At 50.0% G+C, this 25,001-nt stretch overlaps 1 protein-coding gene across 7 annotated transcripts in view; it reads left to right on the forward strand.

Annotated features, from left to right (window-relative positions):
- Window positions 1–18,797: 18,797 nt before the first annotated feature.
- The window catches only part of PDGFA (platelet derived growth factor subunit A), a 35,352-nt gene continuing 29,148 nt past the window's right edge, over window positions 18,798–25,001 (forward strand). For 2 of the 7 annotated variants that reach the window (XM_036392135.2, XM_036392133.2), the window contains exons 1-2: window positions 18,803–19,736; window positions 20,895–20,991. In XM_036392135.2, coding sequence (XP_036248028.1) covers window positions 19,674–19,736; window positions 20,895–20,991 — 160 coding nt within the window. In that variant the 5' untranslated portion in view covers window positions 18,803–19,673. Of the gene's footprint in view, window positions 19,737–20,894; window positions 20,992–25,001 lie in introns of all 7 variants that reach the window. The other 5 variants (XR_004981145.2, XR_004981144.2, XM_036392134.2 and 2 more) reach the window with 5 other exon arrangements.

The following is a 25,001-nucleotide window of genomic DNA, read 5'->3' on the forward strand; positions in this document are numbered from 1 at the left end:
CCTCATCCTCCACCTGGCTGGTCCCAGGTGTGGTGGGTAAATGGGAAATAAATTAGCTTCATACGCACAGGGTGGCTTGTTTCAGCCTCATTTTCTCCCAGCAGGGCTGTTCCCTGCCTGGCTCCTGCCTGTGTCCTGGAGAGACAGGATGCAGAGAGCTCAGGACTCACCCATGCTGCAGCCATCACCTGGTATCCATGAGGACACCTCTGTGTGAGCATCCCTACACCAGGAACAAGGGCTTGGAAACATTCTCCAACCTCTGAATATTGCTGAAAGCCACAGAATGGGATTTCATCACTATTCACATCCTCTCTGCCATGTGTTAGCTGAGTCTCCCAGACAAGCTTGTTGCTTGGTTGGTTGGAGGAAGCTCTCTGCTGCTCGGACTTTACCTTTCACTCACTGGGCTATTAGAGGTCCAAGCCTGGACCTTACAGCCCAGAGGAGACACACCTGTCCCATGGACACCCACATAACCCAGAGATCTTCTGTGAAGTACAGTATCTAAAATCTTTTTCCACCCTGAGCTGCATCTCCCCTGTGAACAAAGGTGAGTCGGGAGTAAAGGATATGGGATGCTTTCCTTATTAACCCAGGAGCATGTTAAGTAAAGGCACCTCCTGTAGATCTCCTTAGGAGAGAGTGAAATAAAACAGAATAAATTCAGAAAGGATGACTTCTGTGCAGACACCGTGCAGGTGCCTCATCAAAGATCAGTTTATCCCCAGGCGATAGAGTTCAAAAGCTGCAGCAAGGAAGTGGGATAGAAGAGCCTGACACTCATCTCAGCTTAAATTCAGTCACAGCAGCTGTCCCGTTCTCTAAGGCAGAAGGGGAAATTTATGGCTCTCCTGCAATGCAAGCAATGCTGCGAGCACCCACAAGGTAAATGCCCTTTTGTGCCTGAATCCCTTCCCTATCTGAAGTCACTGCACAGACAGGGCTAACATGATTCAGTGAAAGAAAACCCATTTCAGTTGCTTTTTAAGCAGATTACAGCAGATTAGCTGACTAATCTATATGGAATCCTCTCTAACAATTTCAAACTGTAAACAAATCCATCCACTATTGCATTGCACATAAATATTTACTGTGGATTATACGAAGATTAACTTCAAATGATATTCGCAACAATGGTTTTATTTTGTGGTTTGCTACCTTCAGTGATGTAAAACCTTAGGAAATAAATATGCCTCCCACAAATTGTGAATTTAAGGCCTGTCAGCTGTACAATGGCATCTACCAGAGCATGTACACAAGCAGAAACTGAACACAGTGTTGATGATAGATGAAGGAAGAGAATAACAAAAGCTACTGGTTCCAAATAAAAACACCTGGGTTTATCATAACATGGAAATAATGTCCTTCCTAGAAGATGTGACTGGGTGTTAGTAGCTGACACCTCACTGCTACTCACAGTTGGTTTTCCAGCGGCAGAAAAGAGCTGAGCAAGGTTTGCAAGCAAAGGGGGTTTGAGGGGTGTTGTTTTGCATCCTGAGACATCACTCTCCTTGGGGGGTTGGTGTGGGTAGACCTGGCCCTGGCGGCTGGTGAGAAATGACGCAGCTTTTGTGATGAATCTGCTCCTCTTGCTGAAGATCTGGGGTTCTCATTGTATCTCCAGCCATGTGGAAGAACCTCAGAGCCACCAGACAATGCTGCAGAGCTGCTGCTCACCCAGTGAGGTTCCTACAATCACAGTGATTGCTGGTGTCAAGGAGGGGGCTGCCCAGAGCACCTCTTCCTTCCAAAAAAACCCAGGCCAGAGGCCACTGCTGAAGAGCCACAGGCAAAAGCCAAGGCAGAACTGTGCTTGGCAGCACATCATGCTCTGAATGGGGTGTTCCAGGGGCAGCCAGCAGCAGCCCCTGTGGGGCTGTGCCCGGGGCTGCTCAGGCTGACTGGCTCAGGTCCTGCTGCTCCTTGCACAGCACTTGGTTGGGACATGGGGAATGTTGTGTCTACCAGGCCAGTGAAGGAATGCTCAGTTTATAAGACAATAGCTTTTTAGGAAGCCAGAAGAAGTTAAACAGCCTTCCCAGAAGGAAGATTGTCCCTTTCCATCCTTTGTATAATTAGGGCAGCTTCATGCTCCTGTAAAGAGATGATCTGTTTAATATAAGAGGTTTCCAAAGTCTTAGCAAATGAGTATTTGAGAACTGGCTTCTGATGTGGTTTATGTTCTTTTTGATAGATTTAGGTTATGGGAATGTTGGTTACAGAGGCAGTGAGTGATTCATGCTGAAACCATCCGTGTGCTGTCTGATCCATGCTGTCCACCCGAAGGTAAAGGGAGACTGCAGCCTGTGCTGTGTTAATGCCTGCAGTTGAGCTGCTCAGTGTAAGTTATAATTGCAGAAAAATTACTGCAGCAAAGAAGAAAGGTTTGTGTTTTGTAGAGAGTGGTAATTCTTCCCAGAGCAACATTTCCATAGCAAGCTGGGGTCTGACAGTGATGCCTCAGGACCTCAAACTGCTGTGCTCCGTGTAAGGAGTTGTACTGGCACCTTAGGAAAAGCAGGTCTCCCTGGAGACTCTCTGGCTGCTGCTTGTCAAGCACAAAGCAACACAGACCCGAGCTGATTGCTCTGTGCTACTGCCCACCTTGGAGTGGTCTTGGAAAACATAATTTCCCCCCTGACTGTGGCTTTGTCTCAGCAGTACTTTCAGGATCAAGTCCTTGAGCAGATGGGGGAAAGAAGCAGGGGGAGAAATACCACTGTCCTTTACGTTTATTTCCTACAGTCAAGCATTTGTAAATCCTGTCTCCATCTGAAGAACATCAAGCAAGTAAAGGGGCAGAGGGTGGGCTCTCATAAACCTCAAAGGGGAGCTGCCCTGCAGCCCAAATGTGCTCCCTGGAGCCCACGTCTCATCATGGACCCTCTTTGCCTGGCTGGGGCTGGGCCTTGCTGCTGCCCAGGCTGCCAGCTGAAAATCCACTCCCAGAAGAATCTCAGTGCCACAACAGGAGACCACGGAAACTTTTCATGAGCATGGAAAATTGAACGGACAAAGTCAGGGCAGTAATGGAGTGGTCACTGCCATGCAGCTGCCTTGCAGCACATCTCTGTGCTGCCTCCTGGCACAGGGGCATGAACGGTGAGAAGCAGAGATACTCCTCATCAACATTCATGGATTCCCGTTGCACTTGCATAACTTCTCCAGGACTTGTGTGAGAGCAGGGCGAGGCCACAAGCCAAGAGCTTTGCAGCATCACATACCTTTGTTGCCACGTAATAAGCAGAAGACTTGAGGATACTAGTTTTGTTTGCAGGCTTTCCCCTTCTGTTGCTCATGTTTCAGCTGTACATAAATCCAGAGGAAAAGCTTGCATCATTGTTATATCAGATTTGTAGGTGAATTATGGGGGTTCCTTGCCCACTTACTCTCTATAATGTTAAGATAAATTCAGAGTCCCTGGAGCAGTGAATTGTGGAGGCATCAGGAAAGCCCTAGGAGGCTGTGAGCACCAGAGCAGCAGCTCCAGCCCTTTGGGGGATGCTGGACACCCACCAGGGCTGTGCTGGACAGCCTGGAGTGGCCTCCATAAGGGGCTATTTGTCCCTCTCAGCCCCACCTCTGTTTTCACAGAATCATGGGCACACAATGATCAACGAGCCCAGCTCCTGACCCCAAGCAAAACAACCCAAAAATTCCACCCTGGTCAGGAGCGTTCTCCAAACACTTGAACTGTGTCAGGCTTGGTGCTGTGACCACTTTCCAGTGGTACCTGTCCCAGTGTTCTTCACCCACCACCCTCTGGGTGAAGAAAGAACCTTTTCCTCATATCCACCCCAAACCTCCCTGACACAGCTGGGTGAAGAACCTTTTCCTCATATCCACCCCAAACCCCCCTGACACAGCTTTGTGCCGCTTTGCAGTCGGGCTTAATTCACACACCCCAACCCACTGCAGGTGCTTCCCCCTGTGTCAGGGAGGGAGAACAGCTGCAGCACGAGGAGGGACAGGTTTCTGTCAGATTCAGCATCCCTGTTTTATGGCAGGCTGGTGGCCTTGGCTGAAGGCCGGCCCTCAGGATAACCGGGCCCGGACGAGGCCTCTCCGGCCTGGCGGATCCCAGCCAAGGAGCAGCGCCGGCAGCTCCTGCCCGAGATAAGGCAGCGTGCTTTCAGGATTTATTGCCTTTATCCCCATGTACTGCCAGCCTGAATGTTTCAATTATCTTCTTCTGCGGTGGCATTTCCCTAACAAGCAGCGTTATTTTGTTGCTGCTGTTTCGGCCTGGACAGATGGGGCCTTGTTTTCCAAACATGACACACATGCATTGAAAAGCAAGCGGGCCATGGCAAAGCATATTTGGTCTGCCTTGGTGGTTTGAAAGGTTATTATCTGACCCCGGGCTCATCACCTCAGCCCCATAAATCTAGCAAAGGGGCCATTCTTAGCCCTTTAGAAATGCATCCTGTTTCCTCTGCTGTAGACTCATAATTTCATTGCTGACCCTACCCAGTAATTCCGCTAATTCATTCACTCAGAGTTCCTTAGCAGTTAATCCACTCCCCAGCTTGACTCTCTTGAGGCAAATTCAGCCTTGGGGCAACTTCACCCATAGCTGGGATTAACATCAGCACCAACTTTAGCCCATGGATCTTCCTTTTTGGTTGAGGCAGCATCTCAAATTGCGTATTGGCATCAGATGGTTGTTTTTGAGATCTCACATAGCTCCAAGTCCTCTCTGATGCTGCATGTGCTGATAACGAGCTGTATTAGCTAATCCCCCATCAGGATTCATAATGTCAGGAGAAAAACCTGCTAGAAAAAATGTTCATCACAGTTTGTTCTGCAGCACAAAAGGTCATTCTGGCTGAATAGTTTGTCAGAAATTTTACATTTGGTGTGAAAGTTTTTCAGGGAAAATTGTGAGTTTCTCCTCTGCGACAATGAGCATATTTCAGTTTTCAATAGCTACCAACTGTCCCCTGCACCAAACTGTAAGGTGAGATGCAACACAAAAGATCACTTTCTCCAAAATGCTCATGAAAAGTGTTTCCAGCAGCTCTTCTTCTGACCCTGAGCTATCTATTACCTGCTGAAACCCCTCCAGACAGTCTCCGGACCAGCACAGCACCCCCATGTCTCCAGCTCCCACAGGCAGCACACAGATTTCCATAGGGCACAGCCAGAGTGGTGTTAACTGGGGGAGGATTATCTGTATCTGGATTCCACACAGTGATGTACAAAATTAGATTGTTAAATGGAAGAAAAACAGAAATATAAACCGATGAGAGCTTGCCTTATGTTGCTGCCAAATATGATCCTTTTGCATTAGGAGATTAACTTGAAAAAGTTCTGGCCTCTGCTTTTTAATCCATTTTACATCCCACCCATCACTACAGGCGAGGCTGTTGGCAGACCTGGAGGTGTGTCTGAAGCGATGGGACCAGCGAATGTCCTCAGAAGGGGATGTGTGTCATGTGGGGTCCTGGAAAAACTCCATCACCTTTCCACTGAGCAGGGTGTGATGGAGACAGGGTGCTGGGATGAGAGGGGATGGATCTGAGCTCTGATTTCAGCCCAGGCAGCAGGTGGGGAAGGAAAAATAGTTGGTACAAGTCAGGAGGCTGCTGCACCACCGTGCCCAGAAAGGAATGTTAGATGTGCTTCAGCCTGAGCAAAGCCACAGGCTGCCCATCAGCCAGGATGTGTGGGAGCATCCCAGTGGAGCCCCAGGAGAGACCTGTCTGTCCACCATGCACCACACCCCCCGAACAGCCTTGGAACAGCCTCTGGCAGCCAGTGTGCTTTGTTTTACCAACAGAAAAACACTCACAATCTCAGTTCCCAGGAGGGCATGATTAAAGGAATGTCTTTTGGCCAAAGGGTGGAAATGGATCAAATCTGCATATTTGCCAGGTCTGCTGGGTGCTGGGCAGGTGAGGGGTGGGAGGGCTCTCTGCAGAACAGGGTTCGCCTGGAGCTGCTGCTAAACTCATTTTTTAACACAGCATTTTCGATTATTTCCTATCCACTTGATACACCACAAAAATAGATCCAGTTCTCCCCTGTTTTAGCCTCTGCTAAAACCCTCAGACCACATCTTCTCCTATAACAAAAAGTATGTGGAATTGGCTAAAAGAGAAACATTCCTGTTCTCACAAAACTAAAAAAAAAAAAAAAAAAAAAAAAAAAATCGACTCCTTTCCTAAAGAAAAAAATAGCACTTATAAGACTTTATAAAACTGCTTCTGTCCAGAAGGCTCCTGCATCAGCTCAGCTTTGTCCCTTTAACCATTGCTGTGCCAAGCCTCACTGTGAATTATTAATCATCCCCAAAATAGCTGCTGAGAAAAGAGGCAAAAAGGGAAGGCTTGATAACAGCAGTGTGAGTGGCAAAATTTATTTTGATCTTACTGAAATCCTTTAAGGAAATGTTTAAGAGGCTGGGGCAGGATGAGGCAATGATGAAGCTGGAGGGATGCTGGCAGGCAGGAGCCCAGGGCCTGGTGGGGGGAATGTGGGATGCCTTTGCAGACTCGGGGAGTAACCCTGAAAGGGAGCAGGAGAGAGAGAGGGGAAACCGAGCGGCGAGCTGAACTTGCAAATGTTTCTGGCATGAAATCATGAGGGCAAATGCAGAGCTACCCGCCCACCAGCACGTGTGTGGAGCTGCCACTATATGGGGACAGTCCTATATATATGTTTATATGGAGGGGAGAGAATGGAGAGGGGCTCTCATGGGCTGCTCACCCAGGGGAGAAGGCTCCTAGTCCCGCTGCACAATCCTAGGGCAATGGCAGAGGCTAAAGGGCATCAAGGCTCTTGTGATGAAAGCTGGATAAAAGCACTATTTTACAGCAATGTGGTGACCCCGGGAAGGTGCCCAGCCCCTGTGGATGGGGACTGTGTGTGGTTGCTTTGTGCCCAGCCTGGGGTGACCCTGTCCCTGCAGTGTGGGTGTTTGTGCCCAGCCTGGGGTGACCCTGTCCCTGTCCCTGAAGTGGGGGTGTTTGTGCCCAGCCTGGGGTGTCCCTGTCCCTGCAGTGTGGGTGTTTGTGCCCAGCCTGGAGTGACGCTGTCCCTGCAGTGCAGGCAGGAGCAGAGCTGAACAGACTCCGCACCTCAGTTGCGGGGGAGTGTTGGGAAAACCGCACCCAAGCGGAGCTGCCGGAGAGAGAAGGACATTTTGTTGTGAAGGGGTTTTTCTTCTTCTCAGATTTTTTTTTTTTCCAAGCTGCATTTCTTTGAGAGGCTTTGTGGACAGTGTGGGCAGAGCCATGTGGAAGGAATTTAAAGGGAGAAGCCAGTTCAGGGTCACGGCCCGATATGCGAATATAAACCAAACAGTTGTGGATGGTACGAAGCAGCTCCCCGGGGCTGACACAGGGCTGTGGACGTGTGGGATGGGACCAGCTCTCAGGGGTGCAGAGAGCAGCACTGGCAGGTCATGGGCATCCCACAGCCAGGAGCACTGGGGGATGCCTGGGTAGCCAAAACAAGGACCACAGAATGAGAACAACCTGCACAGGGTGTCAAGGCAGGGCAGGAACCCACACAGGAGTCCCTTTGGAGTCCTTGAACAAGGAGTCCCTTTGGAGCACAGGTCTGAGAGAAGCATCTGAGGGAGCTGGAGAAAAGGAGGCTCAGTGGAGACCTTCTCACTCTATACAACTTCTTGAAAGGAGGTTGTAGCCTGGAGGGTCAGTCTTTTCTCCAGCAAGCAATAGGACAAGAGGAAATGGCCTCAAGCTCTGCCAGGGGAGGTTTAGATTGAATATTAGGATACATTTTTTCACCAAAAGGGTAGTTAAGCACTAGAACAGGCTACCCAGGGCAGTGGTGGAGTCACTGTCCCTGGGGGGATTTAAAAGGCATGTAGGTGTGGCCCCTGGGGACACCATTTAGCTGAGACCTCTGCAGTGCTGGGTTAGTAGTTAGACTTGATGATCTTAGAGGTATTTTCCAACCTTAATGACTCTATGATTCTAACAAGCCTGACTGAGCTGATTTGGCTCTTGGCCCTGAAGCTGTGGAGGGATTTCCTGGGCAGCTTTCCAGTGGGGGCAAGGGGAATCTGGGACAGAGCAGCTGAGGGAACATGGGCTGAGGACAGACAGCATCCACACCAAGAAGCCTTGCAGGGAAAAGCAGTTGTTTGCTCTGTTGCCTTCACATACAGTTGAAGACTACCACTAAGGGGTCTGATGCCCTATCAGACTATTATGGCTTTAGTAAAGGAAACCTGAGAGGCTGGACTGCTCTTCTGCTCTGTGTGTAATGACCTTGTGCCATTTCAGAGTCACCTCTTCTCTGGCACCTACTTCTTTCCAATTCCTGCACAGCAAGGTTAGAAAATAACCATCAGCAGGAAGGAAGGCTGTGCTGCAAGAAACTGTAGCTTAGTTTAGTAAGGCTTTTGGCTCCTGTGTGCATGGCCAGATTTTGTTCTTACACTGTTTTAATCTTAGGGATGCTCCAGAAACAAATTCTTACTTGCTTCTTATTCTTTTATTGACACTTTGACAATGTTCTTTCACCTCTGAGGAGCCTCTCACCAGGTATACATGGGATCACTCAGACCACTGGGACTGCAGAGTTACAGTTTTCATGAGACTTAGGAATGAAGCAATTTTAAAACTGGCTTGAAAGGTAATTTGGAAGAGGAGGAAATGTCTTCCCTGTGGAAGCTGGCCAGGTGGGCAATCCTGCAATGTGAATTTCCCTTGCTGCAGAAGGTGCACAAGCACTGCTAGGGACTGCATCATCCATATGCAGCAGGTGACATTTCCTCTGTTTTGAGGGACCCTCACACACCTTTTCAGGCCTCCTAGCTAAAGCAGGGGGTGTTTATTAGGGAAGTTTTTCTGGCATGACCCTACATACACTAGAAATTGGACTGAGCCCATGAAGTTCACTGTGGATCAGAGCTGCATTTTGGAGCAGTGATGTCGAGGTTACTGACTCCATTGCTGGTTCCCAATCTCTTGAGCCATCTGGCTCCTTATCAGTATTTTATTTTTCTCAACTGCTTCAAATGCAGAGGCCCTGCTCTGGTGTGATGGCATTTTGAATTAAATCGACAGCCAATTTGGATTACGAAACCATGAAACAAAGAAATAAAAGTCCCTCCCAGCAAAACGTGTCTGATGACACTTATGGAGTAGGTGGCTCAGAGCCTTCAGGGGAAATTCCAGATGGAGAGGAAAGTAGCAGTGATACAGCCAACCTTTACAAAGGGCGGGAGTGGGGCATGTGGAGAACCACCAGAGGAGCTGTGGTTATGAGATCAGATGGATGGCCTGGGGAAAGTCAGAGATGTGTGGAAAACCAGTGGGCAGCTCAAAGTGTGATACAGAGATAAGCATGAGATGGGAAGGGTGTGGTAAGACAAACTCCAAAGGACTGAATGCTTGCTTAACGCCAGGAAAAGAAGCAGGTCTAGCCTAATGATGTAGAGAGAATACTCCATACCCGGGTTAGTCATGTACCTAAGTGCTGGGTTAGGGAATCTGGGCTGTGTTTGACCCTCCTGCTCCATCCCTGAGGAAGCCAGGATTGAGCAAGACCACACATCACACCGCACACCTCCGGAGGGAAGTGATTAAGCCATGAATAAGAGATCCACCAGCTGTTGTGCTTTGTGTGTGTGCACACACCATGGAACTACTGCAAAAAGCTAAACCTAGGGCCAAGAGAGCCTGGGACCAAAGGTGAGACCTCCATGAAGGACCATGACAACAACTGCACAACTAAAAGCATGAGCAATGGAAACAGACACCACGCTGGCATGGATGTTTGAATTTGGCATCTTAATTTTAAACAAAGGAGGATAGAAGAGTATTTTTCAAATCCTTCTCATTAAGTAATGCCCCAAACTCCCATTTCAGTGGAAGTTAAACATACACACACATCTTTGGTACCCTTGAAAATTTCAACTTAACTTTAGTGTCAGCTCTACAAAGACAGGTGGGGGTTTTTGTAGAAGTCTGTGATAGCTGGCTTCAGATTCAGCCGTGCCATGTTTCTGAGCAGCTTTTATGCCTGGCCACAATGCATTTTAAAATCATTGATAATTACAACATGAGACTAATCCCTGAAGACTCCTACCACTGGCGTCTATAAAAACAGGCTTTTACACTATGGGCACGTATTTTCCCCAGTGGTTTTGGACTTGGACTTGCTGTCTGCACTGAGAGTAGAAGTTGAGCAGGCCTGAGCTGGCCTTTTTCACTTCCACAGCAGCCACTATAAGCACCCAGAGTTGAAGTGGTGGCATCCCCACCCAGCAGCCCCCTTGGCACTGCCCCCAGACTCCAGACATGCACTGGCTGGAGGAGTACCAGACCACTCTGGGGCTGTTGGAGTGTTGGAGTAGTTGGGGTTGGCTGGCTGCAGCTTTCATTCTCTCTGGCATCTGCAGAAACTGAAATGAGGCAGGAGACATAGCAAAAGATGGAGAAAATAGACATGGAGGGAATCTGGACACCACAAACTGGGGAAAGGATGGGCAGGAAGAAGGGAAAAACGCAGTGAGAGGAAGAAAGAAAGAAAAAGTCAGAGCGAAAGAAGCAGAGCAGTAACCCCTGTGATAGAAACAGAAGCAGTTTGAGGTTTGTATGCATCGTGGCTGGGCTCTTGCCCGTGGTATTTAACTTCACAAACTAACCCAGCCATTATGCACCGAGGGATCGTTAATGCAGCAGATGCAGCCAGACATACGTAGGAGTGTGTTAATATAAGGCCTGATGTAAAAAACACCTGCTAGTTTGGCAGGGTGTCTCAGGAAAGATACTTGTGGCTCGTGTGAGGGTGCAGTATTTACAAAGGTATCTGCTGCTTTCCCATCACATCATGTGCAATTCCCATTTGCCTTACTGGGAGCTCTGCACAGCGACAGTGTTAGAGACTCCAGGCTGAAGCTGGGTGGAGCTGGTCCCATTTACACTAGAATGGAAGCTGATGTATTAAATGTTCTTATATTTTTTCTTCTTCTTTTTTTTTTTTTTTTCCATCCAAAATATTTAGGACATGGAGAGGAATTCTCTGTCTACAATACCTAGGCTCCAGGGCTGCCTTGTTTACACAGGCTTAAGCTTTTATAACCCTGAAGGAATTGCACTGATGCCATGCAAGGGGAAGAGGCACTTTTGGAAGATTATAACAATGTGGCTGGGTTATCCCAAGCTCTGATGCTGCTGAAGTGGATGTGTGCCATTACTGAAGTGTTAGAAGGGCTGGCACACTGTCCCAGCAGGAGATTCCCTTACAAACCAAAGATGGGGCTGGTACCAGGCAATTAGGCAGCAGTACTGGGCCTGGCTGCTTCCAGGAGCATCCCAGGGATGGAGGGCTGTGGCTCACATGCAGAGAGCAGACAGCTGCAGTGGTTTAAGATGTTCCCCACAGCTGTGTGTCCCAGCTCTCAGTGGGAGGCTGCCTGCAAGCAGAGCTGATGGAATGAGGGATGCCTGTGCCTCAGCTGTCCCAGCTCAGGGCCCAGGGGATGCACAGAGAGCACAGATGGAGAACTGGAGAGGCTGCAGCGTGGGCACCTCCAATACAACACTGGGGAGGCACCTCTGGCACACATGCAAAGTATGATGAAGGCAATACCATCACTGTCCCACAAAAAATAATTATAGCTCATTTGCTAGGACCCTCAGCAAACAGGTTTATTCTCTGCTTCCTCATTGTTCTATGAGATTCTTTCCCAGGGTTTTCTCACTTTTGCCTCTCTCTTTGCCCAGCTGTCCTTACTGGAGCTCTGTCATCTCCCAATTCCCACCTCTCCACAAGGTGTACACACAGGGAAGCCTCTGGCACAGGTAACCACGCCGTGGGAGCTGGTGCTGGACAGCCAGAACCACAGCCAGCCCCAGCAGTGAGCCAGGACACAAAGCAAGGATGCAGGGAAAGCTGCTCTTCTATGTCCTGTCTCTTGCCTTTCTTCTTGGCATTTTAAAGATTTTTCTGCTCACCTTTCTCTTTCCAGATTTTCTTCCAGCCCCAAATAACTGCAGCAACACAAACCACTGCCTCACATTTCATTCTCAGCCTCGCAGTCACCACTTTATTTTGCCTTTTCCTAGTTTCATGAAAGAACGCAGTCGCATGAATAACAGGATTATTTATCATCCTCTCCCTCCCCTTCCAGGATGGCTTGCTGTTTATGGAAAGCACTGGAGTGCAGGAGAGATTGTGCTACAGTTAAACAGACAATGCTTAAAGGGCCATTGCCCGCTCTCTGCTTTAGTGCTGTACTCCTCACTGACTTCCAAGAAAGAGGGAGTTCTGTATCCCAACTGATGGGAATGGCATCACAACCCACTGCTGAAAGGTAAATAAATGCTATGTTCAATAGGATGGAGAAGATGGTTGGACTTGATTATCTTAGAGGCTTTTTCCAAGATAAACGATTCTACAATTTTATGGTACTGCACTTCAGTTCTTGCAAGAACCAGGAAATTCAGCTCTGGTGTAAATGTGGGTGCGTGGTCCCCTTGTAGCCCAGCAGAGTATCAGGAACATGGTCCCAGGGACCATGTGGTGGTGGCTAGCAGGTGACAGACCACGTTAAAACATCTCCATGGGACACTGCCAAATGATGCGACCAGAGGTGCTTCTCAGAGGTCCTCTGGACCTGGAATTTAGCAGGGCAATGATAAAACTTGTCTTGAGGTGGTGAGAAAAGGGCTTCGGAAATGGTTGCTACCAGCTTCTCACCTGAAGTTTGGCCACGGCCCCATGGCAGGTTCTCTCCATCCTCCCTGCATTTCTGATTACTGATGTGCCTCATGGCTATGGAAGATCTTTATCAGCTCTCAGGAAGAAATCACCTAAGTACAAAGTGTTGAGAATAAACAGCTGGAAAGCACTGAATTCCCCAGGAATTTCTGCTGAGGAGCAGATGCCACCACATGGGTTGCCTGCTCTGCTCTGACCACCACCATCAGTGGGTCTGTGGATACCAATGTCTCTTGAAAGGATGGAAATGCTCAGGGAGGGTGAGTTTGAAGACTCAGCATGGGCTCCATGAAGCCTTTCTGTAGAGATATTGCTCTGGGCTGGGGACCTCAGGCATGATCCTTGAATGGTATGCAGCCACTGAGACCGTGTGAGGACCAGGCTGCTGTAGGTGTAAGAAAATGAAAAGAAAAATGAAAAAAGCTCTACACTGGAGTTTCTGTTTAAAAAAAAAAAAAAAAAAAAAAAAAAAGCAAACCAATCACCAATCCTTTACTTCTCTTCTCCTTCCCTTATATTAACTAGGTTTCTGTGACAGAAAGGGTCAGAAATTCAATTAGGAAGCTTTACAGCCATTACAAACATTATCAGTTCAAAGTTAGCAATTCCACTACAGCAGCCTCCATATCCCCTGTGTCCTTTAGGTACTGCTGGATCCTGCAGTCTCTGGTGTGCTCGGAGTTGAAAATGTGTGTATCATTCTCGTGAGTTTTTATTGTAAGGGAGGGAATCTCACAGGACAAATGTGTAATGTAAGAGCAACAAGGTTGCATGGATACAAGAACACAAACGGGGCGGCTCACACTTTGAGAACACAAATTCTTCAGGAAGAACAACTATCTCACTGTGTTTGGATGGAGCTTAATAAAACTGACTGCTCCAAGCTAGGCCTCTACAGGCCTCCAAGCTACAAACAATGGAGAAAAATATCACAATTTTATGGTGCTTAGCGTGGCTGAGTTACATCCTGGATGGTCTCCACAGAATCACTGCAACTGGTGTTGATTTGAGTCAGAGGAGAAGAGCTTTACACCCCCATTGCTGAGGAGACATGAGCACACCACGCACAGGACCCCAGGGGCCGAGCCCTGTGTGCAGTGCTCTCATTTACAGCATGTATCAGCATACCTTAAGCTGGGCTGGTACTTTTACAGTCATTCAGCTGGATGAACTACATATTCCTGACAAAACACAGCCCATTTTTAATAGCTTTATCCACCAGGCAGAGGATATCCCTCGCTCACAGCAGCTCCCTTGTCCCACAGGGGTGGGGAGCAGGGATCAGCTTCATATACCCACTAAAATAGCGGCCAGTGCTGGTATGCAAGTGCCCTAGTTTAATGCCTAAACATGGTATCTTGCTACCCAGGCTGGCAGGGCTGCCAGTTCGTGCTCCAGCCCTGAAGGTGAACTGTGTGTCACTCAGCAGTGCCTGTGGCAGCAGGGAAGGTCAAACAGTCCCTCACTTTCAGCCGTGCTGCTGAAGCTCCTGGTAAGGAGCAGCTGGGCACTGGGGGAGAGAGGAGCACATTAACAAGAGCATTGCTAACTGTGTCTCTTGGCTATTAAACCAAGTAATGACTCCAGAGACAATTGGGTCTAACCCCCACTGAAGTCAAAAGGACAATTTTGGGTGGAAGATCAGCTCAACAGGGACCCTGCCCCATTCATAGCAGAGCAAAACGTCTCCAGAAATATTGTAGCTTTAAGTGTCAACCCACATAAGTGGATGCTGGCCACAGCCACCCTCTGTGTTTGGGGCAGAGACGTCGTAACATCTTTCCACACCACTTCTGATCACTCCTCTTAGCTGAAACCTTGTAGCAGATTTGCATCTCATGACTATTTAAGAAAATTATCAACTGTGAAAGCATCTGGAAAGCTGCACCAACAAAAGTTACAAAGATAACAAAGCTCAGCCAGAAGGACTGAGCCAGTGCAAGGATCCAAAAGGAAGAGCTGGAAAAGAAGGAAATAATGTTTGTAGGCAAACTAGCTGGAATAATAACAGCCTTGCTTGCTCTCCTTGCAGCTTTCCTTGCTGCTCTTGATGGGCTGAGATTCAGGAAGGGGAATGGTAATGGTGTGTCTGCCATCAGCACCTACTGCATTTGTAATCCTTGCCTGCCCTGCACCTGTGCTTGTGCCAGCCTCATGCCTTTCCACAGGCAGGCAGCAACTGAGCTGCAGAGCAGGAAAATGACCTCCCCTCACCATGGCCACATGCCCCTCTGAAGCTACAGGCCAAAAAAATGTTCAAATCCAGAGAGGAACCACCCAAAGTTGGTGATCTTCCTGTCCAGCTTTCTGGATTTTATGTTCTGCACTTTTATCCTTTGTTATACACTGTGGGGCACTGACAGAATGGTGCAGGTCCAAATTGCTGAGAGTATTTCTTATGGTTCCTTTCCAGAGCCAGGACAGATGTGGTGGCAGGATGTACCCTGCAGAACACACTGAGCAGCTTTGGCCAGCCCCAAACACACACTGCAATAAAAGCAGGCCACTCGTCCAACAAAAAACCTTACCCAAACCCATTGTTATGTTAATTTTAACTGGATTATCTATGAGGCAAAAACCCCACTAAAATCAAATTAGAAAAAACTCAGCTTTCCCAAAGAATGTCATTGCAATGAAATGATTCCTCTTGCAACCTCAAGATGTGTCAGGAGGGTCAAACAAGCATCGTTCCAGCCTGAGCTCTGAAATCGATGCCCTGGGCCTCAGGTACCATCTCAGAGCCACCCCAGTGCCCCCCATGGCTTCAGCCCCCTCCAAGCACCACCATGCCCACCTTGCTGGCCATCCCTGGCTGCATCTCTCCCAGGGACCTTCCCCCAGCCCCAGTGTGAATCTGTGAAACATCAATTGGTCCTGTTACATTGCCTGGCCTGTGTTTCTAAGAGCTGAGCCAGCAGAGATTTAAACGAGCTCTTTAGTGGGTGCTAGAAGCCTGATTTGGGGCACCCTGGCTTCAGGTGACTCCACACTCAGAAAGCAGCTCTAGTGACACTGAAGTGGTCTCATTTCGTGTCAGCTTCTGCATCCCTTCCCCCATGCCAAGTGCTGTGCAAACCCTGGGAATCCTCCCTCTCAACACTCTGTCATGGTGTAATTCTATTATAATTCCTGACATTTGAGAGACTTCTAACAGTGCGTGCTTTAAATTAGACAGGCAATATCTTGCTCGCTGCTCTCAGATAAATAAAAAAGTGTAAAATTTAATTTTCTGACACTCTGTTCTTGGTACTGATTTCCTTTTAAACCTGTAACTACCATGCTGTCACTCTTTCCTCATGTGTGACTTGTGGGTATTACATAAAAGGTGATATTTCATGTCTGGTGCACACATGTGCAATAGATGTGCAGGAAGATGCCACGCTGAAGCAAACATGCACTGGTGTTTTGTTTTTCACACAGCTGCATGCAGGGACTTAGAGGCAACAAATGCAATTTTAGATCAAACAATAGACAAGGACAAAATGTGTTTTGTAAGCAGACAGACAACCTAAGTATGAAGTTGTTTGCAGAATCTGTGTGAATTTTATTTATGTTTCCTGGTCTTTGCTCTCCTCTGGGATCTTACATATTTTGCATTATTATCAAATATTTGTAATGATCCCTATAAACAGTCTAATGTTAAAAGCTACTCCAAGTGTAACTTGACCCAGAGGAAAGATGCTTATCTGAGCTCCACAATGACAGATTAAAAAAAGATGCTGATACAGTATTTCTCTTGTAAAATGAGGGAAATATAAGAAAATCAAAACTGCATAGATTTTTTTTTTTACCATAAGATAAAGCAGGAGTTATCTCTGCTGGCTTTTGCAGTGAAATACCACTAGCAAGAGCTACAAATCTACAGCACTTCTGATCCCAAATGCACTAGCCAACCAGGGAAGGAAGGAGAGGAGTAAATGTTCAGCCAGCCGGTACTGTCAGAATCTATTTCACTGTTTAGTAATTATTTTTTTTATTACTATGACAACACGGACCATAAGAATTGCTTCTTTAACCCCAGCAAATGAGACTGTGCAGATGAGACTTTTTTTTAAACTGAAGTAATTGCTTTTTACTTTTGCCATGTAAGAAAGTGATGGCACTACCAGAGTGTCCTGCCCTGCTCTGCCTCCTCCTGCCCTGCATGGATAGCTCTGCTGCAGTGTGGCACTCGGGTCATTTTTTTATATCAGGAGGCATTTGAGAATGGCTCCACACTGGCTCAGCACTTTCTGTCTTAAAAAAAAAAAAAACGGCAGCAGCATTCTCCTTTTTAAAGTGCTTCCAAATCTTTTACATCTCTTTTCCTTTTCTCTCTCTTTTCAACCCCCACCTTGTTTTTTCCCCCTTGTGGTCCTGGAGACCACCCTGTAAGCCTACATGACATCATGAGAGAGAATTAAACGTACTTGAAAGGCCACTTCTGTTTTGGTGGGAACTTCTATGCAATTGCAAAGTGCCCATTAAAGCACAGGTTGTTTCCTAGAAGCATGTCCAAGCCAGTAGCGTGCAAACCCCTTCAGGGCTTCTAGAAAGCATTCGCTTTTGAAATGCTGAAGGAAATTCAGAGATGAAAGGATAAGTCTCCCTGGCTGTGCATTTACAGTCTATTGTCTTCCATGAAGGGTAGTATCACTCCTCAGTTGTGTTATTGCAGTTAATCCACTTAAATGCTATTGGATTTTCAGATGAGCTGAATTCTTTGCATCTGCTATTAAGAACCTTTGTTTAGATGAGAAAGGGCTGTTATTTAAATCACAATGAGTTCAGGGAGATGTCAGGGTGCAGCAGGCACCTTGTGCCAATCCGCGCCGGGTGAACGGGGGCAATTTCTCTCCGGGGCGGCGAGGAGGGAGGACGCGAAGGGAACGCGAGCTGCCCCCGCGGAGCGCCGGGGCCGGGTCGGGGCCGGCTGCGGGGTTCGGGACGGGCTGCGGAGCCCGGGTGCGGTTGCGGAGGATCGGTGCAGGGTGCGGGGCCGGGGCAGTTGCGGGGATCCAGGGCGGGGGTCTGAGGCAATCGCGGGGGACCCGGAGCAGTTGCGGGGGGCCACGGCAGTTGCGGAGAGCGGGGCAGTTGCGGAGAGCGGGGCAGTTGCGGGGAGCCGGGGCAGTTGCGGGGAGCCGGGGCAGTTGCGGGGAGCCGGGGCAGTTGCAGGGGGCCGGGGCAGTTGCGGGGAGCCGGGGCAGTTGCGGGGAGCCGGGGCAGTTGCGGGGAGCCGGGGCAGTTGCAGGGGGCCGGGGCAGTTGCGGGGAGCCGGGGCAGTTGCGGAGAGCGGGGCAGTTGCGGAGAGCCGGGGCAGTTGCGGGGAGCCGGGGCAGTTGCGGGGGGCCGGGGCAGTTGCGGGGAGCCGGGGCAGTTGCGGGGAGCCACGGGCAGTTGCGGGGGGCCGGGGCAGTTGCGAAGGCTGGGTCCGGCTGCGGCGGAGCCCCGGGGCGCGGCGTCCCCGCGGCCGCGGCGGGGAGCCCCGCGCCCGCGCATGTCGCAGCCGGGTGCCGCAGGGCGGAGGGCTCCGCTGCCCCCCGCCCGCACCGCCTCCCCTGCCTCTCGTGCAGTTTGGGGGTGCTTTTGTATTCCTTAAGGCTGTGCGTGTGCGTCGTCCTTCGCAATGAAGGCTGCGCTGCAACGGCAACGTTAAAACCCGCACACCACAACCCTCCGCCGCTCTGCCACTCCCCTTCTGCAAAAGGCAAGGCCCCCCCGCTAAAATAGAATAACAACGATAAGAAAGCACACACACACGCACACACGATCGCGCCGTGGCCATGGCGATCCGCTCTGCCTTATGTAAAGGCAGAGCGCACGGCCGAGCCCGCCAGGTTACACGGCGGCTGCTGCGCAGCAGCGCCCGCCCCTCCGCCCGGTGCCGCAGAGGGCCGGCGGCGGGGGCTGCCCCGCTCCCCCCGACCCCTGCCCGCCGCCGGCTCCTTGTTTTCCCCTCTCAGTGGGCAGAGCCCCTGGCCCTGGAGCAGGCGCCGCAGCTGCCGGCACCCCCACGACTTGTTGTTGGTGGGTCTGGTGCCGGGAGTACCCGGGAGGAGGGGCGGGGGCGGCGCACGGCAGGGCGGGAGCGGTATATGCTGCTCCTCGCCGGGGCCACGCTCCAGACCGGCCACCGCTCCGGAGCGAGCCCCGAGCCTCCCTCTGCCTGGAGTTGCAGTTCGTCTCCGATCCCCTTGGGATTTAAACCTTCTTGCTTATATATATTTTTTTCCCCTCCTTCCTCCTCCTCCTCCCGTCTTTTTCTCCCGTGCAAAGTGGAGCAGGAACTGCACCAAGGCAGCCCGCGAGATCCTGCAATACCGCTCCGATTTGTCCCTGCTATTATTCCTAATTAATTATTATTTTTTGACCTCGCCCCAGCCGGGGAGGGAAGCGGGACCATTCTCGGCAAGAGAAACATTTCTCTCCTTATCAATAAAGATTTTTGATTTTTCCCCTCTCCGCGGAGGGGCCGGGTGTGGAGGGCAGGCACGGCGGGGGGGGCCGGCCCTCGGCGGAGAGCGCAGCCCCGCGGTCCCGGCGCGGCGCGGAGCGGCGGCCGCGGCGGGGGGAGGCGGCCCCAGCGCCGCCCGCGCGAGGGGGGCAGCCGCCCCAGACAGGTGATGGGCGTTTCGGCTGCGCTCCGGATCGACTCCTTGGGTTTCACTTTGGTCTGATCTAAGCAAATATGCAGAAGTACCGGCTGGTCTAGTCCTAAGAGCCAAGAGGAGCGAGCGAGAGCGGCAGAAGGGAGAGCAGCCACGCTCCCGTAGCGAGGGGAACGTACAAACAGCGGCCGCGCCGTCATTAAGCCACCGCCGCCCCGGGCAGCCCCGACCCACCCTGGATGCGGAGGACCCCCGAGCCACCCCGCTGCCTTTCCCCTGAGGGATGGTACTGAATTCCTGCGCGGCAGGAGCCGGCCTGCAGCCCCTCTCCATCAGCGTTGCCTTCCCTCCGTGTCTAAAGTGCACTAGACCGCGATGAGGACCTGGGCTTGCGTTTTGCTGATAGGTTTTGGGTACCTGTCCTTTACCTTCTGCGAGGTAGGTGAGAGCGGCTTCCTGCGCTGCCGGTCCCCGGGGCACGCCGCAGCCGGGGGTCGGGGCGAGCCGTGGCGGAGGGCACCGGGGAGGGAGCGGGCTGTCCACCTGGGCTCCGCGGGCATCCCCGCGCCCCGGCCCCGCCGGGAGCGCTGCCCTGCCCCGGGCCCTGCGCGGCCGAGCCTGGCAGCAAGTTGCCATTTCATGCATGGCAGAAGCGAAGGGGAATGACCGTGCATTCCGCGCCCGGGCTGCTGGCCACCCTTAAGAATTAATATGTATATAATATATATTATATATATATATATATATATATAATAAATATATGATAAAATATCCACGCCCCGCGGGTGCCAGCGGGCTGCGGCTGTGCGGAAGCCGAGGGTGCGCGGAGCCGGGCCGCCCCCGCGGCGCCCAGCGCTGCACACGGCGGCCGCGGGCACCGCTAGTGCCGCGGGCAGAACTTGGGTGAATCCCCCGCGCCCCAAAACGCCGCTCCCCGGTTTGTGAATCTTCCCCGGAGCAGTCGGGAGCTCTCCCGCCCGCCTGCCCGCAGGAGACGGAGGGGGCGCGGAGCCGCGTCCCGGGGTTGCTACAGGTGGTCCCGGTCGGGGCGAGCGCGGTGCTCGGCGCTGCACAGCGGCTGTAACTTTTCCCGGGACCCGGTCTGCTTGGCACTGGCAGCCGCGACGTGGGCGCTGGTAGGATGGCGGCGCCCCGTGGGACGCGGTTCTCCTCCTCCTCCTCCTCCTGCTGCTGCCCGGCTCGGGGGAGCCCGCGCCCGCAGGGGACCTGGCACCCGCCCGGGCGAACTTCGGCAGCCGCTGCCCGGGGTGTGCTCCAGCCGCCCGCCGGGGCTCGGCGCTGCCGGGCACACGCTGCCAGGCGGGGCCGTGCGGAGCTGCCGCCCCGCTGAGCCGTGGCGCAGTCGGGCGGGCGGCGCGCAGCCCCCGCGGGCGCGCAGGCGGGGGCGGCGGGAGCGCTCCGGCGCCCCGCGGAGCGCTGTGGGGGGATGTGCGCGTGGATTTTCCCCCTGCTTCATCCCCACATGTCTCGCAAACACCCCGCACCCTCCCCAGCAAGCCCAGAGGCGCGGCGCGCCGGATGCCCGGCGCTGCGGGCGGGACTGCGCGGTGACCCGCGGTGTGTGTGTCTTTGAAGGAGGCCGAGATCCCGCAGGAGCTCATCGAGCGGCTGGCGCACAGCGAGATCCACAGCATCCGCGACTTGCAGCGCCTCCTGGAGATTGACTCCGTAGGTAAATTAGTCCCGTCCTCCTTCCTTCCGCGCCGTCGGCCGCCGCCGCCCCGGGGGGAGGCCCCGCACGCCCCGCGCTCCCCGCACGCCTCGCCCGAGACACCCGTGCGGGCACCGCAGCGAGAGCCGGGCGGCCCCGGGACCCGTGTCACAGGGAGGCGGCGGCCAAGGGGCCGATCGGGGATTAAAACTTCGTGGGGTTCAGGGTGGAGAGGGACCTTGTGACCCCCCCGTGTTTTTAGAGCTCTCTCCGTCTCGCAGCGGAGAAGAATTGCCATAAGGTTTGTTGCTGGTCTTGCATTGCTCTGTTATCTTTAAACTACTGTCCTAGAGGTATTTAAAATATTTGAAACAATATTTATGAATGAAGTAATGTCTCTTCAAGTGCTGGGCTTTATTAAAAGGAAAATAAACGGTCCGCACTGATTTTAAACAGAAACTTGCATATGAAGCTTACCCTCAAAAATACACTTTTTTTCTTTTTTTCAAAAGAAAATAGTGCAGGGTTATTTTCTGCATCATTAGGCATGCAAATGGGTGTAGTGAGAACGTGCAGTTTAACAGATCGTTGCAGCAGCAAATGTGATCTAGAAGCATGGTGTTGCTGGGTTCCTTATCATTTGGTTTCACTTGATGCACTTTGTTCCTGGTGATTTCTTCTCTCAGTAGAGAGCGAGAATAAACCCCGGCACCTTTGATGTGCCCAGGGGAAGCCTGCATCTTGCTGAAGCACAAACATGGAGAAAAATGAATGAGTTCTTGCTTGCATTGGTACTGGGCCATCTCCTTTTAAACCATATGCTGTGTATTTTTGTAAAGTCTGTGCCAGGTTCAATCACCTTCATTCAGAGTAGCAGGATCCTTCTAGAGTTTAACTCTCTGCTTTTTGTGCAGCGCTCTATTAACGAGCAGGAATGCACTAGGAACATATTTTACAGTCATAGCTTTCAATTTTCATGTGATTAGAGAGCCAACGTTTTCCCATTACACTGAAAATGGGAGTATTTCTGTCTTGCACAACACTTTACCATAGAGGCTAATTAGTAATTACCAGATTGGCATTGGTTTAGTATTTTTGGAGAGCAGTGCTTCATCACTCTTGTTTATCACCACAATTAAAGAAACTTTCACAACTGGGAAGGGCTGTGCAGTTCATATTTCCTCACTGAAGGCTGTTTTGGACCAGACAAGTGCACTACTGCTAAAATCTTTTTCCCAGTGAACTTGGTGGAGTTGGCTGCTGTTGCAGAAGGGCTGGATCTGAGTGCTAGCATTTTAAAATAGTGCATACTGCTCCTGCCTTTGAGTCAGGGCTCTGTAGCTACCAGAATACATTATTTTTTCAAATACCTCAGCGTAACAAGCACATGCTTCATTTTTAAATACCACTTAGAAGGAGAGCAAAAGTTCACGTGGCTCCATTGCAAGTGAATCAGGCAGACAAGTGGGGTAACGGCAGGAGCTGAATAAATGGGTAGATGTAGCTAAGAAATTTATTTCAGAAAATAATTATTTATCTCATGGCAAATATTAACTGGAGGATGCAAGACCAAAAATGGAGAAGGTCAGCCACAAGTTTACCCATTTCATTTTGCCGTTTTCTTGCAATTTGTCAGTTTAGAAACCATTAGAGAAACAAGAGACATAAATATTTTACTATCTCACTGTGAAACACTAATTCCTTAAGACATGAACTCAAACAATATTAAAAAATAAAACCAAAATATTCAGCCTTTCACCCGCTTCTTGCTTATGTGAGTGCTGCTTTTGCCTGTGTGCTAAGCTGTGTTCTGAGCTACTCATGGTTGGGTTCTCATGGAGTAACCCTGCTTTACTACCCACAGTTGCTTTTCCTGGGCACAGTCCTGCAGACTTTACTGGCATGAGTAATTCTTACTAAAGGCTTATCAGAGTGACTAATCGAGTATTGAAATTGCTGTGCTTTCCTCAGTAAACAGGATCAGGCCTGTTTACTATATTTAGTATTAGCTTGAATTAGCAAATCAAATGTTTTCTCGTTGTCCCTGGTAAGATGATATTTCTGAAATTTATTTCCTTCGGGCTGCAATTGCCTTTAGGGAACAGCCAGTTCAGTGAGGGCTTGTACAGTAGGTATATTTCACTTTTATAGCATGTACTCAGTTTCAGCTGAGGCTTAGAACAAAATCACTCCAGTGACTATTCTCTCCCTCATTTTAGTGCATGGTATTGCCAGTCCTTCTGCATGTGAGTAGCCCTGTTTAAACTCAGTGGGTGGACTTGGGAATTAAGAATGATCTTGTAGGCTAAGAGTTTGCAGGATCAGGCATGCATGAAGAAAATGTCTGATATTCCTGAGTAACAAGGCGGAATCTGTGGAAAACGAAGGAAGAACAGTCATTTTCTCTCCTGCAATATAAAACGTATATTTTTAATTGGAAAAGTAAGTTTTGTAAGTCAGAGTGGGCAGGTTTTTCTTCTATTCTGACAGATTTGGTCTCTATATTGTAGCGCAGAGATGACTGATAACCCCCTTCATAAAATTAGAAACCACACCCCCAGACCATCTGGCATATTACTTAAAGAAAAACACTACCCAACATGGAGCTTATCATTGTATTCAAAAAAGAAAATCCAGGCCAGTTTGTCAGAGCCCAGTTCTGCATGTCCAACTCAGAGGGTAAAGGCAGCATGAAAATTCTCTATTCCTATCGGGAAACAGGGTCTTGTATTAATTTGCAGCAATTGGGATCCAGAGGCAGTGACAGAATTGCCTTGGCATGAAGGAGAGCAGAGTCTGACCCTGTTTAAAGGAGAAAGCATGCACAGTCCCAGGAAGTAGGCAGCTCTAGTGTGCAGAGTACAGTTTTACTACGAGCAGACTAAATCCCCAAAACGGGGGCATTTCCTCTGCTCTGCTTGTGGAGCTCTCTCTGGCTCAGCAGTGTGGTTTCTCTCCTCGTGCTTCACCTCTCCCATCTGTCCTGTGGGAGGTAGAGTTCATTTCATCACCTATTATGTTTGCCTCCCGCTGGGAACAGATTTTTCCCCAAGTCATCTGCCTGCATGAGGAGAGGCAGGGCTGAGTGTGCCTCTTTGCACGGGTTAAGGGCATCCACCAGGGTCACCTTAGGCCATGTGAATTTAACGGCCTGTGATTAAGAACTAGCAGAGCAGCTTTTGTTAAGTGGAGAAACGTTCTAAATTAACTGTATACTTCCATGGAAAAAGTGTTAGGCTGCTGCAGAGCTCAATCTTTTGGAAAATGAGCTCCTGACTCTGTGGGTTTTGGTGTGGTGCTCAAATGAAGGATGTTACAGTGCAGTGTTTTGGCTTCTCTTGCACCTCTTACACATCATGAGAGGCATCTTCCATGTGTGGCCTGTCTTCTTCCTGAGACAAATGAGGGAATATTCCTCCTTCTTTACAGCTGGTTGATCTCACCTAGGTAAAGTAAAAAAACAATCTAAACAAAACAGGATCTTGCGAGCTGCTACTTCTATTTCCTTTAACAGATCAAAGTTGAAAACTTAATGGCATCTATCTCTGCAGTTGCATGTCAGGAGGGCAAATTTTGCACCAGTCAAAAAGAAGATCAAAAAACCAAACTGATGTTGCTCTGGGCTTTCTGGCTCTAGGACTGATTGTGAGACAGATCATTTCAGCTTATTGTACCTTACATTGAATTCCTGAAAAAAAAAAGAGATTATAAGAATTTCCTAAACTGCTACTGTTGGTACTAGAAGTCTTGGATCTGTACTTTCTGGATGTGCAAAGTGAAATCTAGAAGGGTTTGCATTAAGACTGGATGTGTTGGGGGTTGTACCTCACATGAAATAGTTTGGCAAGACGATGGAAATTCAAAAGTATAAATTGATAAATAGAAAATAGCAGTAAACTTAGGATGCTTTCCACATGCTTCTTGAGTGAAAAGAGTAATCATGTATTGGCAGAATGTCACAGGAACTCTGTGATTTATATTCCATGACCCAGTGGAAAATTGCCAATCTGACAAAAAAGAACAATTTCAGC

The sequence above is a fragment of the Molothrus ater genome, chromosome 16, assembly GCF_012460135.2.
Source record: "Molothrus ater isolate BHLD 08-10-18 breed brown headed cowbird chromosome 16, BPBGC_Mater_1.1, whole genome shotgun sequence".
Taxonomy (NCBI): Eukaryota; Metazoa; Chordata; class Aves; order Passeriformes; family Icteridae; genus Molothrus; species Molothrus ater.